The 17,744-nt window shown below is 42.5% G+C and overlaps 2 protein-coding genes across 7 annotated transcripts in view; one reads left to right on the top strand and one right to left on the bottom strand.

Annotated features, from left to right (window-relative positions):
* Nucleotides 1-7,534, bottom strand: part of ASB7 (ankyrin repeat and SOCS box containing 7) — a 45,997-nt gene extending 38,463 nt beyond the window's left edge. For 2 of the 3 annotated variants that reach the window (XM_075006642.1, XM_075006645.1), the window contains exon 1: nt 7,401-7,534. The gene's annotated coding sequence lies outside the window, so the exon portion shown is untranslated. The remainder of the gene's footprint in view (nt 1-7,400) is intronic. The other variant, XM_075006643.1, reaches the window with a different exon arrangement.
* A 215-nt stretch (nt 7,535-7,749) lies between these two features.
* Nucleotides 7,750-17,744, top strand: part of LINS1 (lines homolog 1) — a 30,708-nt gene continuing 20,713 nt past the window's right edge. Inside the window, exons 1-4 of one of the 4 annotated variants that reach the window (XM_075007087.1) lie at nt 7,779-7,810; nt 14,753-14,830; nt 15,027-15,591; nt 15,676-15,765. In XM_075007087.1, the coding sequence (XP_074863188.1) occupies nt 15,166-15,591; nt 15,676-15,765 (516 nt within the window). In that variant the 5' untranslated portion in view covers nt 7,779-7,810; nt 14,753-14,830; nt 15,027-15,165. Of the gene's footprint in view, nt 7,811-7,870; nt 7,894-14,133; nt 14,553-14,752; nt 14,831-15,026; nt 15,592-15,675; nt 15,766-17,744 lie in introns of those variants that run through there. The other 3 variants (XM_075007085.1, XM_075007084.1, XM_075007083.1) reach the window with 3 other exon arrangements.

The following is a 17,744-nucleotide window of genomic DNA, read 5'->3' as shown; positions in this document are numbered from 1 at the left end:
GCTCATTCTTGTTTTCTCGCATGCTATCATTCATGAGGAGTTCCCCATGAACATCTGCCAAATGAACATATTATCTTTATTCAGAATTGCTCTTTGTCCATGATGCCTATAAAAAGTTTGCCAATGGCTATGCTGCTGTATGCTAAGACCACTGTTTTTCATGCTGATCAATATGCTCTCCATGTATCTGTATTCACTTGCTAGTGCTAGTCTTAGTTTGGAAGTTCTTTAGGGCAGGAACCATCTTTTTGTTGGTACACAGTCTAGCACATGGGGCCCGGGCCCATGACTAGGGCTCAAAGGCACTGCAGTAATACAATAAAGTATTAGTTATTCCAGTGTGTAACAGATCATATAAAATAATTTGGCTCCATCTCTTATATTGTGTTGCAGAGCTGGACCTAAACTCTTACAAGAGATATGAAATTGTAGCTTACACTAAATGGCAGAAATTTTAACACAGCAAGATTAAATTTTTTCATTCTAAAAGTAGTTGAGAGGAAAAACCCAAAACAAGCCTATCGTTTCATGATATTTTTGCCTTCCAAAACACAAAAAGCAACACAAAACTAGAGAAAGGATCACAGACCTGCCTTGACCTAATTCAATCACATTTCTAAACTTGTTTGTGCATATGTGATCAGCCAACTACTTCTCTCTTTATTTTTGCATGGATTTTCACTTCAAAAATACACACATTTTCTATTAGCTGATATAAATGAGAACTTCACTTACTTCACAGACCAGAAACAAGGTAGCAGCTTTCTCCAGAAAAAAGTAACAAGTCCTCCCCCCTCCCACAGAGGAAAATAGCTGCATATGGCAAAAGTAAAATCTGCAAGCTTAATGAAGAGTGATTTTATTAAATGAAATAATTTTCCTATTCAAAGAGTTTACAAATATTGGTTAAATTACTTCATCAGCCAAGCCGATATCAGAAATAAAATGGTAATCAAAATCTGGCACTTTTGTCTTTATTATCCACCAATGCATGCTCTAATATTGCTTCAAAGATTATAATTTAATATCAGAGAGGTAGCCAAGCTTGTCTACATCTTCAAAAACAACAAGAAGTTCTGTGGCACCTTATAGACGAACACATATTTTGGAGCATAAGCTTTCATGGGCAAAGACCCACTTCGTCAGATGCATGGGGGCAGGGATTTCAGAGGAGAATTTAAAGAGGGCGTCTCAGTAAAGGGGAGGGCCAGAGCTGACATGTATTCAGTCAGGGTGGATATGGCCCATTATCGGCAGTTAATGTGGAGTTGTGAACATCAAGAAAGGAGAAAACAAGTCAGTTCAGTCGGGGAGATGTGGCCCATTGTCAGATGCTAATGAGGAAGCATGATCATCAAGAGGGGAAAACTGCTTTTGTAGTGGGTCAATCACTCCCAGTCCCTGTTCAATCTTTGGTTGATGGAGTCAAATTTGCAAATGGATTGCAGCTGAGAAATTTCTCTTTCCATTTTATTTTTGAATGTTTTTGTTGTAGGACTGCTACTTTTAAATCTGTTACTGAGTGTCCAGGGAGATTGAAGTATTCTCCTACAGGTTTTTGTATGTTACCATTCCTGATGTCTGATTTATGTAATTTAATAAGGAACATACATGTAGAAAATTCTCAGAGAAGGAAATAACCAAAATGGAAATACTATGTCAAAAATTCTTACATCTCTTATAATGTTCCTTTTACAGCAAGTTAGAAGTTGGTATTCATGAACATGAGGTCTGATAGCAATAGCTGTAGAAGTCTCTTGTGCATCTAGGTACCAATCATTCCAAAGCCATGAGGTCCTGCAACAGGCCTGTGACTTGTTATTTTATTGCTGCCACTTTAACCAATGGCTGGGCTGCTGCATGCTGAGACCACAAGATGAGTAGTATAGTATTATAAATGATATTGCTATGTGCATGAGACAGGAAGTCTAGATCCTGTCTGCCTCTTGAAGTTAAATTTCTAATAGCACTTTATTCTCTCATTTAAAACAACAACAACAACGATGACCAATATTCTCTCCTCAGAACCCACTTTCCCATTACAAGAAGTTATTCAGCTAACACTGACTATTTCAAATGGCAATTTATTCAAAATAAAAAATGTCTATACTTGACAGTATATTTAGCACTTTTCCATCTCCCTTAAATTGTTGCTCATTTTCTTAGGTTGCAGTCTATTAAAGGTAGTGATTGTATCTTTCTGCATCTATCACATTATTGTTTGTGTTCCTAAGCCACTTAAAATAACCATTCCTATAAGATCCCATTTTCACAAGCACCAACTCAAAAAAAGTTAGATGGAAGTATTGTTAGAGGTTTTATTATACTGTGGTACTTCATGAGGGACACCTTGTGCCATGATCCAGTCAAACTTCAAGCTAGGTAGGGCTTAGACAAGTAAACCCATAGAAGGGAGATCACCAAATAATATTTAACTGCCAGAGGATGTGGCACTGTAGAATTACGGGGAGGCATTTTTATCTCAGTGGTGGGGGGGGAAGTCCTCCAAAAAGCTACTTGTAACAGCCCACTCCTGGCTTTCAAATCTACTTTTTTAAAAGGCCGAGATCCTCATAAGTGGTTGTAAAAGGTACCATAACACTTCCTATAGGGATAGTAACATTAGAATCCAGCATCCTAGCCAAATTCCAACACCTTTAACTACTTTCTGCTTATTTTAATTTTCCCATAAATTCCAACTGGCTAAGATATTCTTCACTTCCCATTCTTATCTGTTGGGTGGCATTGCTGTTAAACAGCTGTTCTGTTGCTACACTCCACGGGTGGCTGCATTTCAATTGTGGTTGAAGTAATACCTATCTATATCACAGAAGTGTTGTAAGAATTATTTTATGGGGCAGGTTTGAAAGAATTAGTGATGTACACCTCCCTGCAAAACTGAAGATCTCCGTACTAGAAAGCAGCATGGGTAGGCAGTGCTTCTCCTCCTTATCATGTTTCCTGCCAAGGAAAGGGGCAGTTTTAACTGTGGTTGGCGTTCCACTAGTAGAAGCAGTCAAAAAGAATCCGAGACCATTAACCCTTCCCAGACAAGGCCACAATGAGTCCTTATGGCTCCCTTGGTACAGGTTGAACCTCTCTTGTCCAGCACCCTCAGGACCTGACTAGTGCTGGATGAAAGGTCAGTATTTTAGAGCACATTATCAACAGTTCCACTGCTTACTGGACTCTGAGAAGACATTTAGGGGTAAATAACAGCTAAATAACAGCACAGAACACTGAGGCTGAGGGCTGTAAACAAAACTTATTGGACCACAGGAAGTCTGGCCACACCCATGATAAGTGGCCGTGTGGCTAACTAAAATCATGCTGGATTACAGAGTTTGCCAGACAAGAGTGTTCTGGATTAGAGAGGTTCCGCTTGCAGAAGAAAGAGTATAGCAGTTTGGTGCAAATGGAACCTCTTCTTTCAGAATCTCCATGAGAGTCTAAACCAGTGATGGGCAAACATTATTAGTAAAGGGGACACATAAGTGGCCCTCAACCTCAGTGCCGCATGCAGCCTGCGCATCCCATCTCTCTCCTCCTTCCCCCACATCCCTCATGCACTGGAGTCCCACATCTCCTATTCTGCTGAACTGCACTCTGTGTCGGCATTTCCTCCTCCCTCCCAGAGCCTGAACAGGTGCAAGGAGCTGACTGGTGGCATTCCAGATCTGGGAGGGTGAGGGGAGCAGCCACGACAGAGCCTGAATCAATAGATTTGTGGTGCTCCAAAAGCGCTGGGAGGGAGGAGAAGCAGCAGCAAGTGCAGGTCTCCAGTGCCCCATTGGGAGAGACGTGCATTGGGAAGGGGGCAGACACGTGAATCTGTCTCAGTCTCCAAGTGTTCCGAGACCCTAACTTAGAATGTGTATGGCCTATACACTCCTCTTAGGTCCAATAGTGTAATTCTTATTTACTTCACTGAAAGCAGCAATGATGAACTGACATGAAAATTTGTTCTCAAGAATCAAGCTCAACTATGAGCAAACAAATTTACATGATAATCGACACATAATTTAAACATCCCACTAATAATAAAATGAAGATTCTTTGTATACAGGTTTTGTATGGGCATAATATCCAGCAAGAAATCGTAACTAAATTAAAGCAGTTAATCGTTAAGCATACCAGTAAGTATGAGACCTATCAGTTTAACCAGCCCTTGCGGGTGAACTATGACCTAGGGGACAGATCCAGCTACCTGTTTAATTATCTGGCCTGCAGCAAGTCTCCACACCATAGGCTGGAAGCCCTGCGCCCTGATGCCCCCCAAACCTCACAAAGATGGAGCACAAGCAACGCACTGTGTGTGTGTGTATCGGGGGGTGAAGCCCCAATCCTCAGCACCACCCACAAACCCCATGGGACTGGAGTACATTAAGTGTGAGTAAGGGGTGGGGTCTTTTTGCTTCCTACTTTGCACCTTGGGAGCAGATGAGCAGTGGAGTATTGTTTGGTTTGGTTTAGTTTTTTGGCTTGTGTGTGGCTTCTTATTTTTCTCTGGATCAGTGGGCCCCTGACCAAAAAATGTTCCCTATCCCAATGTACAACTTTTATATAAGCCTGATTTAGGCTTCAAGACAGCCAACATCTTTCATTCTCCTATTCATATATTCTTCCATGCAGAGCCCTACACCCGCAGCCCTCTGCTTGAGACACTCCTTTCTTCTTTTACTTCCTTCCTTCAAGAACTACTTCCTCCTCACCACCACTTCAGATCTCTCATCCTATCATATTTTCTCTTACTCTAAGGCTATGTCTACACTAGAAGCATCTGTCAAAAGAAGTTATTGTCGACAGGGAAATCCTGACAGAGCCCTGTCAACAGACTGCATCCACACACAACTTGCTCTGTTGACAGAGACCTGCCAGACTGCACTGCCCGCTAGTACCAGAAAGTGGAATGGAAGCTCTGCAAAGAGGGCTCACCCGCAACCACAAGTCCTCTGTCGACAGAAGTGTCTACAGTGCACTTCTGTCAACAGTACTTGGTTGAGAGATTACTGTGATAACAGTAACAGAGAGAAAGACGTGCTAGTCCATATACTATCAAAACAAAAAAGCAGTAAAGTAGCACTTTAAAGACTAACAATAATTTATTAGGTGAGCTTTCGTGGGACAGACCCATGAAAGCTCACCTAATAAATTATTTTGTTAGTCTTTAAAGTGCTACTTTACTGCTTTTTTGTTTTGTTCTGATAGTACTGTCAAGAATCTGTTGACAGAATGCTTTGAGTGTGTAGATGCTCCCCGAGTTATGTCGACAAAACTCTAGTATAGACCCAGCCTAATAGTAATAGTAGTTGTATACAAACTACTGAATTCTCAAAACAAGAGTACTACCAACTAAAGCAGCCTCAGCCTGGTTGTCCAATGCTCATACTCTATTTTTCTCCCCTGACTCTGTTCGATTCTTATCATCATTCTACAATCACTCTTCATGTGATAGCTATTTAGATTACAAAATCATTTATGGCAGCAGCATGGTACTATTTGCCTGTAACGTATACTTATTGCCTTGTACAACTAACCAACCAATGACTTCTGTTCCAGAAGATTTTACTGTAAATGATTGTGAAAAATCATTTAGATAAAGATATAAACACTCAGTATCATCAGAAACAATGAAAATGTTCAATTTACTTATAAATATCTAACTAGAATTTCTGGCACAAAAAATATAGTTTTCACTAAAGTATATGCTAAGACAGCTTTAACTCTTCCAACTGCTTCCTTCCTTTCAAAATCCTTTGCTAGCAAAAATTTGTGAATTGCAATGAATAATACTATTTGACTCCTCCGTGACTAAGTCCGCAGAGACCAGCATACATCAAGGCAGCCTGAACTTGTAAACAATAGGTTAGTATTCAGTGTTCACAAATTAATCATCATGCAGTCTGTGTACACACACTTTTTACACACTAAGGCTACGTCTACACATGCAAATGGCCATTTCGAAGTTTACTAATGAAGCGCTAAAATGCATATTCAGCGCTTCATTAGCATGCGGGCGGCTGCGGCACTTCGAAATTGACGCAGCTCCTTTTCGAAAGGACCCCGCCTACTTCGAAGTCCCCTTATTCCCATCAGCTCATGGGAGGGGCAGGAGCAGACATTTGGTGCAACTTCCCCTCCTTCTTGGGGGGTGGGGGGTGATGGACAGCAGGCTCTGGTAACACGCCTATGTTTCTCAGTTTCAGCTGCATAAAGGCAGCTGGGCTTTAGACTTCACCACTGACCTTCAAGCTCACCCCACCTGCCTTCCAACCACCGCCCCCATTACCCTTAACTCCGACTACCACAGCTGGCCCCACATCCATACATCCCAATACCCAGGCCATTGCTACCTCCCTTTGCACCTTCTCATCTAAGGCTTAATTTGTCCTTCACCTGCAAGCAGTGAATAAGTCTGCTCTGGAAAGTGACATTCGTACATTTGAATCTAGCTACCTCTCAACTAGCTAACAAATGTGCTGCTGTGACAGGCAATATGAACAGGCATACAAATATAACTATTCACAGCAGCAGACTTACTAGCTAGTGACTCTTTAGAGACAACTGTATGTTATGATTACTGAGCCTATTAAAAAAACCACGTAAATGAATTAAAACAAACCCTACATATAGGTGCATACGTATTTATCTTCCCTGACGTTAAATATTTTAGGAGAAATTTTCATAGTGGCCACCACAAAAGTTGGTGGCCACATTCTGAGAGCACCAAAATTTGCTGGGAGAATACCAGGAGTGGGGAAGAGGACAAAATGTGGGGAAGTACACAAAACAAAGTATTTCAAGACATCTGAAAAGAGAAACTAGACACCAGGAACGGTGAATCCCGGATGGCCTGGCGTCCAGGGAAGGATCTAGAGCTGGGCATGGGGCAGATGTGCTCTTCTCCCTAACAGTCTTGGAAGGATGGTGGAGACAAGGGATACAGTGGGAGAAGAGGAGCACGTCTCCCTCGCAGGAGTCAGAGGGATGGGGGCAGGTGTGGAATGGGCTACTCTTCCCACCGAGCAGAGTCTCAGAAGGACCATAGGGGCAGCCCTCTCCCTAAAGAGAAGTCTCAAGGGAACCGTGGGACAAAGGGGATTAGACCCCCCCCCAAAAAAACCCACAGCGCTAAAGGGACAACGGCACAGAGGGGTGCCCCCCCGACAGCGTGAGCAGGGGGGTGGGCTAGTCCCCCCACAGCAGACACACGGGCTGCAGGCTATTCCCATCCCCCCCAGCGGAGTCCCGTGGCAACAGGAAGGGAAGGCGGGGGTCAGTCCCTGGGGCGCACGCCCGGGGTGGGTGGGGGAGGGAGTTACCTCCTGTACCATGGTTGGGGTAAGCGCCCCCATGACGGGGTCTCGGGACAGACAGGGCTTTAACCCCCCGGCCGTTACCTGTCTCCTCCTGGGGGGGATAGGACCGGCGACCGCTCCGTAGCCGCTCCCCCCACTGGCGCTGCCTCAGGGGTGGGGGGAGCCGCAGACCCAACCGGGGGCGTTATAGGGACACTTTGCACAGACTGAGCCGCCCCCCTCCTCACTCTGGGGTCACTGGGCAGGGACTGACCCACACCGCAGCCAATCAGCTGCGGCAGCCGTAGTCCCGCCTCGAGCCGTAAACCACCGCCGCGCCGGGTTGGGTGATTCCGTTCGTCTCTCCTCCCATGCCGTAAAGCTGGATGGGGGCTTTGCGACAGCTAACGGTGAGGAGTGGTTGCGCTCGAGTTTGTCCTGGGAGAAGTGGGCCCTACCGCGCCCCGTCTCCAGGGGGCGGGTAAGGCGAGGTGGTTGCCTAGCAGCGCCAGGTGGGCGGGGCGAGCGAGAGGTGGGAGTGGGGCGAGCGCCGCGCTTGGGGGCGATATCTGAGAGCCGGACCTGGCGCTGCTTGGTAGGGCGGGCGGGGCCGGGCTGATGTGGAGGAGCGGTCTGGGATGCTGGGTGTGGACTCGCGCTTGGGCAGCTGAGTGGGGGGGAAGCCTGGAGATGTTGGCGGGACGGGTTCGGAGGCTGGTCTGGGGGCCCAACGGCCGGAGGGTGGAAGGACTGTGGGCAGCGGAGAGGCGAGGCTGAGAGGGGCAGGACAATGGGAAACCAGGAGGTGGGGCTGAGGGGGCTGCTGAGGAAGTTTAAGCTGAAGTTGGGGGGGGGGGGGGGGGAGAATTTGTAGGAATACAGGAGGTGGGGCTGTGGGGGCACTGAGGAAGGTTGGAGGAGGGTGTGGGAAGCCAGGAAGCAAGTCAGAACTGAGAGGGGGAGCTGAGGTTGGATGGGGAGCAGGCTGGAGGTGTGGGCTTAGGGGGTTGGAGTTGTTACTTCATCACTTTAGAAGTGGGGAAAGGGCTGCCTGTGTGCAACCTGCTTTCATATTACCTGAGTGGTTTTTTTCCCTGCTCTTATGAGCAGCAGCAAAAAAAAAAAAAAAAAGTGTTGATATTCTAAATTGTTCTAATTAAGAGACAGGAGGTGAGAGAAGTAAGACTGCTTATTGGACCAACTGCTGCTGCTAAATGAGACAGACTTTTGAGCTGTATCAGAGGGGTAGCCGTGTTAGTCTGGATCTGTAGCAGCAACGAAGGGTCCTGTGGCACCTTATAGACTATCAGAAAAGTTTAGAGCATGAGCTTTCGTGAGAAGTGAGTTAACTCATGAAAGCTCATGCTCTAAACTTTTCTGTTAGTCTATAAGGTGCCACAGGACCCTTCCTTACTTTTGAGCTGGTTTCCCAGACCTGAAAAACAGGCCTGTTTACATTTAAAGCTTGTCTTTTTGACCAACAAAAGCTGGTCCAGTAAAAGATATTGACCGTGTCTACACTAGCCCAAAACTTCGAAATGGCCATTTCGAAGTTTTGGGCTAGTGTAGACATAGCCATTATGTCATCCTTGTCTGAGGATTAACCTGTCTTCAGCAGCACCCCATACCATCATGGTAGCAGATGGTTCACGCCTCACAGTTGTTGGAGACTGTTTGTACAAGCAGGAAGGACCAACTGTGATTTACATTGAAAAATATTTATTCCACCCAGAGACTGGAAATTTAACAGTTTCTAAAAGCAAGTTGATAAGCTGAAAAAACTTTCCAGCGAATTACAAAATTAAGAGAGCAAGAGTATAGTTCCCTTACATCAAGTGGTGTGTGAAATTAGAGCCTTTCAGTGAAATTTGAAGATACTCGTGCCTCATTTTTATACATCATAGTTGCTTCCAGTATTTTCCATTTATGAAGATGGCAGTAAGGAGAAAAAACTTTACATGCAATAATATCTAATATGATCATACTCCAATGAAGGATAAAACAAAAATAGTGATTTAATAGGACTTTACATTAATCATAACTGTGAGAAACACCTTTCCTCAGCTAATTGTATCATATGTGAGTTGTGATATGCCATCCAGATGCGTGTCAGCTGTTATAAAAAAAATCACATTTTAAAATGAAGTTTGAGAATGTAGAAGATAATGTGATTTAGAAAACAAAATATTTCATCAATCATTATCAAATTAACAATGAATTTCTGTAGGTTAGGTGAAGTATTTGCTACTGAATATGTATACAGACTTCGTAATTCCATTTTAAGGATATTGTGAAGTCATTGACTTGCCTGTGACTTATGTGGCTAATAGTGCTTCTCAAAACTTGTTGGCCTCAAATCAACTGTCCTCTGGGCTTCATTCCCTTATCCCTTCCCCTCTTTCCCATCAGAGTCTCATCTCCCTTACTTCTGTTTTGGTAATTTTTACTTGCCAATTCCTGTGGTTTTATTTAAGCCAAACCAAACAGTCATGGAGAATAGTGACAGAGATGTACCTGGTTAGCCTGTACTCCAACAAAACAAAACAGTGACAGTCAACATCCTCATGCCCCTTTGCAATTTTTAACTCTGTACTTATAAATGTCAGTCTGTATTGGAAATGAAACTGATTTGATGAAGTGGGTATGTCTCATGAAAGCTCATCACTGAATAAATCATTTTGTCAGTCTTTAAAGTTCTACATTTCTGCTGTCTTGTTTTGTTGGAGTACAGACTAACACAGCTACCTGTGTGTTACTATTCATCGTGCCATTAACACAATAGTTGAGAACTACCACATTACTCATCCGCTTTATCTGTTTTTTCACAACTTTTTGTCTGTCTTGCCTATCTACATTTCACCTTTTCACAACAAGAATTGTTTCTTATTCTGGATCTCTTTCTTGATTGGTTTGTGGGAGTTGCCATAACATTAGATATGACTGGAATATATTATTTCTTTCATATCCCTACTATCCTATGTGCCTCGTTTTTAATTTTTTGACATCTATCATACCATCTTACTTTCACTGGACAAAAAAAATCTCTGTCCTTCGGTATCTTTTCTTGCTTTAAAGTTCACCTTTATAAACTCATGTTCTAAAGCAGCCCTGTCCCACCTACTAACGATCACCACTCTCTTCCTTTTTCCTGATCTGGTATCCTATGTTTGTTTAATCTGGTTTAGATGGAGGTCTTTGTAGCAAGTGACACCTTACTGTTGGTGAAGTGCTATGCAAATTTATGTTGCTCTACAAATACATATGATGAAGGAAAGCACAAACACTATTATTTTGAAAGATTAAATTTCATAGTGCTTGGCCTAGAGGAGTCCTAAATTTGTTTCACGATAATGGCTGCACTGTGTTGTATAAATTGTTGCACAAGAAAACCATTAATTTAATACCTACGACAGTAATTCAGTTTCATCCTGAGTATGTTAGTTTTGAAATAAATGTACTGTATGTATTCATTTAGATAGAGTTGTATAAAATATTCACAGGGTGATGTCCAAAGAAATTTTATGAGTGTTCAGGTCATACATTTCTGCTTCAAGTAGAATTCAAAGTATATGCTGCAAATGAAGGAAGAATTTGTAACCTAAAGTGTCAGATTTATTTTTAGTGTTTAAAGTGCAGGCTTGGTGACCTGATAGAGGTCCCTTCATCAGCTTGACTGACATTTGGCTGAGGAATTTTATAATGTTCTAAAACCTGTAGGTCTGCTGGCACAAGTGCCATGGAAAGATATTCTCAAAAATACATGGATGTCTATGTTTAAAAAAAAAAGTGCTATCATTTTTATACAGGATGTACCTCTCTAATCTGGGACTCTCTGGTCCAGCAATCTCCTGGACCAAAGAGCCCCAGCAACAGGGAGTCCAGTGGCAGGACAGCCAGGAGCCCAAGAATGCAAGCTGGACTAGAGCCTGTATGTCGTTGTCAATTATGTCTTATCTTCTAATTCTAATTTCAGTTTCTGCCTCTGAGGAAATATGGTCTATTGATGGCAGTCAGGAGACTTGGGTTATATACACCTCAGTCTGTCACAAGCTTACTACATAACCTTGGAAAATCTATCTGTACCATAGTTTCTGCATAGATAAAATGGGAACTTTCCCTACCTTTGGAAAGTGCTTTGAGATCTTCAGCTAAAAAGTACTGTTTGTAAACTGGGTGCTACAATCTGATATTTTGGCACTTCTATAGATCAGGCTCAAAGTGTAAGAAGTTTGGCACCCAGAATTAGAGACCACTTTCAAAAATATAGATGTTAACTAATGCAGTTGCACAAGTTTTGTTTTATTCTCTTTATATTAAAGTAAGGACCCAGTTCTTTTTGGAATGTGCATATTATTCTCTCTGACCTCACGTACAACACAGTGCAGTACTTGGTTATTAATCTCCATTCTTTTAAGAGTGATCCTTAAAGATTTTTGTGAATGAAAATCTTTATGCCTACCCTCTTTGGATTCACATTACTAAGACAACATTAAAAAGTAATGAGATGCCAGATGTAAGAAAGCAGTGTTTTTTATTGTTCTGTAGAAGCAGAGTAGTGTTAATCAATGTTATTTTTTTGTTTTTTCAGGTAAATATGTATATTCTGATAACCGGTGTTACCCGTTGCCTTCATCAGTTTCTGTGAGCACTCGAATCTTGCACTCACTGATATTTCTGAACTCCAGAGGAATGTGCACTATTAAGAAGGGTTAAGCTAGCCTGTTTTTAGCATAGCTCTTTGGTAATGCTTTTCATGTTGGCCACTTAAAAAGTTTTGGTACTAATTCTGCAAAGATCTGTACAGTTTTCAAACGGTCCTTTTAGTAAACTGAGGTTTGAAGCCGTCATCTTGCAAACATTTACGCAGGGAGGTCTTGATACTGGTGTATAGTCCCTCTGCTTTCATTGGGACCCTGTCTCGTTCAAGGGTCTCCTTACCTGGATCCAGTTACAGAATGGGAGCCTTATTTTCATTAACGAAAAAACAATGCTAACACATTTTGGGTTCTGTTCTGTTTTGTTTTTTAATTTTGCTCATCTACCAGCCAAGTTGTGTAAAACTTGATATACTGGATGGCTTTAAAGGGAAGTAGGTCAGTTGCTGGTATGTCTATAGCAATAAAAGAATATGCAAATTCGTATGTTTAGTCAAAACAAGCTATTGTTGCAAGTATCAGCAACTGTGTTAATTTGTATCTGAAAAAAATAACATGGAATCCTCTGGCACTTTAAAGACTTAAGATTTATTTGGACATGAGCTTTTGTTGGCAAAAACTAAAATCCAAGGAGTACAAGTTTTGAAAAGAAGGTTATATACAGTTTCTCTCGTAGACTAACATTGAGACGTACTGGCTATGCATAGTAACAGAGAGGAAGCCGTGCTAGTCTATACGCTATCAAAACAAAAAGCAGTCAAGTAGCACTTTAAAGACTAGCAAAATAGTTTATTAGGTGAGCTTTCGTGGGACAGACCCACTTCTTCAGACCATAGCCAGACCAGAACAGACTCAATATTTAAGGCACAGAGAACCAAATACAGTAAGCAAGGAGGACAAATCAGAAAAAGATAATCAAGGTGAGCAAATCAGAGGGTGGAGGGGAAGGTCAAGAATTTGATTGAGCCAAGTATGCAGACGAGCCCCTATAGTGACTCAGAAAGTTCCCATCACAATTTAAACCATGTGTTAATGTGCCAAATTTGAATATAAAAGCCAGCTCGGCTGTTTCCCTTTCCAGAACGGTGCGATAATTCTTCTTCAGTAACACACACACCTTTAGGTCATTGACAGAATGCCCCATTCCATTAAAATGTTGACTAACTGGTTTGTGGATCTCCAGATGCATTCTGTCAATGACCTAAAGGTATGTGTGTTACTGAAGAAGAATTATCGCACCGTTCTGGAAAGGGAAACAGCCGAGCTGGCTTTTATATTCAAATTCGGCGCATTAACACATGGTTTAAATCAAAACAAAAAGCAGTCAAGTAGCACTTTAAAGACTAGCAAAATAGTTTGTTAGGTGAGCTTTCGTGGGACAGACCCACTTCTTCAGACCATAGCCAGACCATGGGAACTTTCTGAGTCACTATAGGGGCTCGTCTGTATAGTTGGCTCAATCTAATTCTTGACCTTCCCCCCCATACCCCTCTGCTCTCTGATTTGCTCACCTTGATTACCTTTTTCTGATTTGTCCTCCTTGCTTACTGTTTTTGGTTCTCTGTGCCTTAAATATTGAGTCTGTTCTGGTCTGGCTATGGTCTGAAGAAGTGGATCTGTCCCACGAAAGCTCACCTAATAAACTATTTTGCTAGTCTTTAAAGTGCTACTTGACTGCTTTTTGTTTTGGCTATGCATATGTACTCAAGTCTTTTTTTTTTTTTTTTTTTTTTTGTCAAAAAAGTACTTATTCATAGCTGGCAAAGACCAGGATGTTATAGAAAAGGATGCTGGTAATGCAGTAGGTGGCAATGTTCCCTCAAGTCTGAATCTGTGCTCCTGCTTGCTAATTGGACAGGGTAGGCAATAAATTTTTGATGGGCAGGCAATGTAAGAATTTGGTAGGCGGTCGAGGGCTTCTCTCTTCCATGACTGTAATGGATGAGAGATGTGGGGTGGAAGTTGGGTGCAGTAAGGAAAGCTGGGTAGAGGGGTGAGGTGCAGGAGTAGGGTGTAGGGACTGGGAGGCATTTGTAACCTGAGGTAAGGGTGCAGGAGGTGGTGCAGGGGTTTGGGTTGTGATATAAGGGAAGAGGGGACAGGGGATGGGGTGCACAGCCTGGCAGAAGGTATGGGTGCAGAAGACTGAGGGGGAAGGAGGAAGGTACCAGGTGCAGGCTTCTCCCAGCCAGATCCCCGGGCAGGCTCCCTGCCTGCTGCAGTCCTGCATACTGCTCAAAACATCTCACTGTGGAGCCAGTGTACATTTCTGCATGCAGTGCACGCTGGGAGGGTGGGTTCTCCCTGTGCTACTATTGCCACATATACAGCCCGGGCAGCTTCCATTGGCTGGTTTATGGCCAGTGGGAACTGTGAGATTGGGCTGTCCTCACCTTTAACACACACAGCTCCCACCCTAGTGCACAGAGATGCATGTGTCACCTGCAGCTGACCACTTTGAGTGGCATGTGGGCCATGGTGCTTGCCCCAGGCTCCCATTGGGCCATGGGATTATGGGAGGTGGATGTGGTGGTCTTGTGGGCTGTATCTTGTCCACATGTGCTTTTGGAGTTACTGGGGTTTTCTGGAGTTCTTGCAGGTGAGACTTTAAATTGAGATCTTGATAATTGAGAATGGCATGGTATTTTCTCCTGGCCTGGTCAAACTGACTCAGAAATGTTATTCCGCCTGCCTGAAAGTGTCAGATAGTCACAGTCATTTTCATTTCTGCCCCATTTCAGAACTATAGCCGTGCACCCAGTCCTGCATAACTCCATCCATTTTTCATCTTCATTTTAGAGACTGTCAAGATTCCTGGATTTGTGTTATAACGAAGTTTCTGTGTTGGAATGATTGGATGAAGAGCTTTATGTGCATGTCAGTTACCATTCTTACCTCTTAAGAAATATGGTGCTGAATATGCATTTGCAAGTTTCTTTCAATTGATGTTTATTAACAATAGTTTCATTTTAAGTATGGTGCTCGGTAAATGATCCAAATTCAGCTGTATCATTCTGCCAACCCATTACATTTCATAGCAAAAATGGTTTAATCTTGTTACTTTTTTTCCTAGGTACCCTAGAAGATGTGCCTTTAGAAAGCTACAAATCCATTTCTTTTATTGGACAGAAGTAACTTCATAAATGATTCATAATACCTACATGTATTAAGTGAAGGCATAAGGCATTCTCCAAAACAACATTTTTCACAATATGGGAGATCTGTCTCTTTTTCTCCGGGAGCTATATAAGGATGTGTTGGTAGGCGCTCCTTTAGCAAAGGACAGCCATGATTATGCCTCTTTCCTCAATTTGCATGTTTTACCAGGACACTCATCTGCAGGAGGTAATGAGTCACATAATCAAATATGCTTAGAATCTCCTAACTGTGGCATTTGGAGACATCAGGAATCTGCTGTTTCAGATGATGTTGCCCTTGTGAGAGATGATAAATCTACTAGCTTTGCAAATATGAACTCTTCAATGCTCTGTTCAAGGGAAATGATACTGCTCCAGTTAACGTTGATCAAGATGATGATTGCCAAAATACAGTCCCACGAGATTGAATTCAGGATAAGACAGAAGTATCTTGATATAATTACATTTCTTCTGAAAGAGACAAAAATTGATTCAAAATTAGTAAGCGTATATACATATTTTCAAAAATTTTCATAACAAAGTAAAAAGTGACTGTAACTTACAGGTTTTTTTGTGTGTCTGCAGATTTGTCTGTGCAATAGTTCTGATAAATTGTTGTCTCACATGGCTTCAAAAAGCATAGCCTCCCTTGTATATTTCCAACTAAAGGAAGAGGTAAGTGTCTTAAGTTCCTGGGTGAATTCAAAGTGAACAGCAGTACTTGGTATGTTCCATCCAGTTGCTCCATCTAATTATAGCCGGCCCTGTACAACAGTTAAATTACGCAGAATAGTCACCGAAAAATTTACAGTGTAATAGTTAAGTTTTCTGTCCAGTGCAAAGCTGGATAAACTGGCAGTGCATGTTGGTGGGAGGAGATGCTGGAATCCTTCTATACCCATAAGATTTATAGGGCGGTAACAGAGCTTTTCCCTTCCTACATCTGTAGCATCGGAGTGGTAATACCTATGTCTTCTGTGACCCATCCATCCAAAAGGGATTTTAGATAATGGATATATGAAGTTGCAAGCATGACTGCTTTGCAGCATGCCAGGGGCACATTTCTCAGTGGCCTCTTGCTTCTAAATCTTGCTCTTGTGCAACTACGGGCACAGGGTCATTTTTCTTTTTTTTTTTTTTTAAGAGCCATTTTCAGAAACTGAACATAAAGTAATATGAGGTAGCATAGTGAAGGATTGGCATGCCAGGTATCTTTACACTGCAACTGGGAGAGAGCTAGCAGGGACTGAGTTAAAACAAAAAAGCAGTCATGTAGCACTTTAAAGACTAACAAAATAAGTAGGTGATGAGGTTTTGTGGGACAGCCCTACTTCTTCAGATCTACAGCCCTACCAGAACAGACTCAATACATAAAGCACAGAGGTCCAAAAATCATCAGGGTTGGCAAATCAGATAGAACAGCAGAAAGAGGCGGGTGTTGGGTGCGTGGAAAGTAAAGTGTTTGGTCAAACATCCAAGTATGTGAAAAAGTCCTTATAACAGGTCAGGTAATTGCTGTCCCTGTTCAAACCAAGTGTTAATGTGTGAAATTTGAATATGAAGGTTAGTTCCGAACATTCTCTCTGTAGATGGCTGTTAAAATCTCTTTTCTCAGAACATGAACTCTCAGGTCTTTAGAAGAATGGCCCACTCCATTAAAATGCTGGCTGACAGGTTTGTGTATCTGGATATTATTGATGACTGCTCTGTGTCAATTCATTCTTTGGAAAAGAGTGTTTGCAGTTTGCCCAATATACATAGTGGGTGGGCATTGCTGCCACATGATGGCATATATGACATTAGTTGAAGAACAAGAGAATGTGCCCCTGATTCTGCAATGAAAGTGGTTAGGTCCAATGATGGTATCTCCAGAATAGATATGTGTACAAAGTTGGCACCGGGCCTTGTTGCAAGGAAAATTTGCAGGATTAGTATTGTGGTATGGCCTGTGGTTGCTAGTGAGAATCCTCATAAGGTTAGGAGGTTGTCTATGGGAAAGAACAGGCCTGTCACCTAGGGCCTTCTGGAGTGTAGCATCATGATTTAGGATAGGTTGTAAGTCTTTAGTGATGCATTGCAGTGGTTTGAGTTGGGGACTGTAGGTAATAATGAGTGGTGTTCTGTTGTTATTTTTTTTCGGCCTATCTTGAAGTAGTTGGTTTCTGGGTATTTGTCTGGCCCTGCTGATTTTTGTGTGGTGTGTGGTTTTTTTTTGTTTTTTTTTTTAAAACTTCTCCCAGTGATTAATTAAGGCTTGTGAATGTTTGGTAGAGATCTTATAGTTTTTGGTCTCTGTCAGTAGCATCACAGCAGATGCAATTCTGTCTCGGGGCTTGACAGTAAACAATGGATTGTGTGGTGTGTGCAGGATGGAAGCTCGAAGCATGTAGGTAAGTTTAGCCGTCAGTGGGTTTCTGGTAGAGAGTGGTATTGATCTGACCGTCAGCGATTTGTGTATCTCTTGTGTAGAGTGGTCAAGGCTGAAGTTGATGGTGGGGTGCAGATTGTTAAAATCTCTGTGGAATTCTTCCAGAGTCTCTTTACCATGGGTCCAGTTGATAAAGATGTCAAGGAGGGGTAATAGGGGATGAGAGCTGAGGAATCATTGTTCTAAGTCAGCCATAAATATATTAGCATATTGTGGGGCCCCGTGG

Source organism: Carettochelys insculpta, chromosome 12 (assembly GCF_033958435.1).
Source record: "Carettochelys insculpta isolate YL-2023 chromosome 12, ASM3395843v1, whole genome shotgun sequence".
NCBI classification, from domain to species: Eukaryota; Metazoa; Chordata; order Testudines; family Carettochelyidae; genus Carettochelys; species Carettochelys insculpta.
This window is presented reverse-complemented; position numbering and strand designations above follow the sequence as displayed.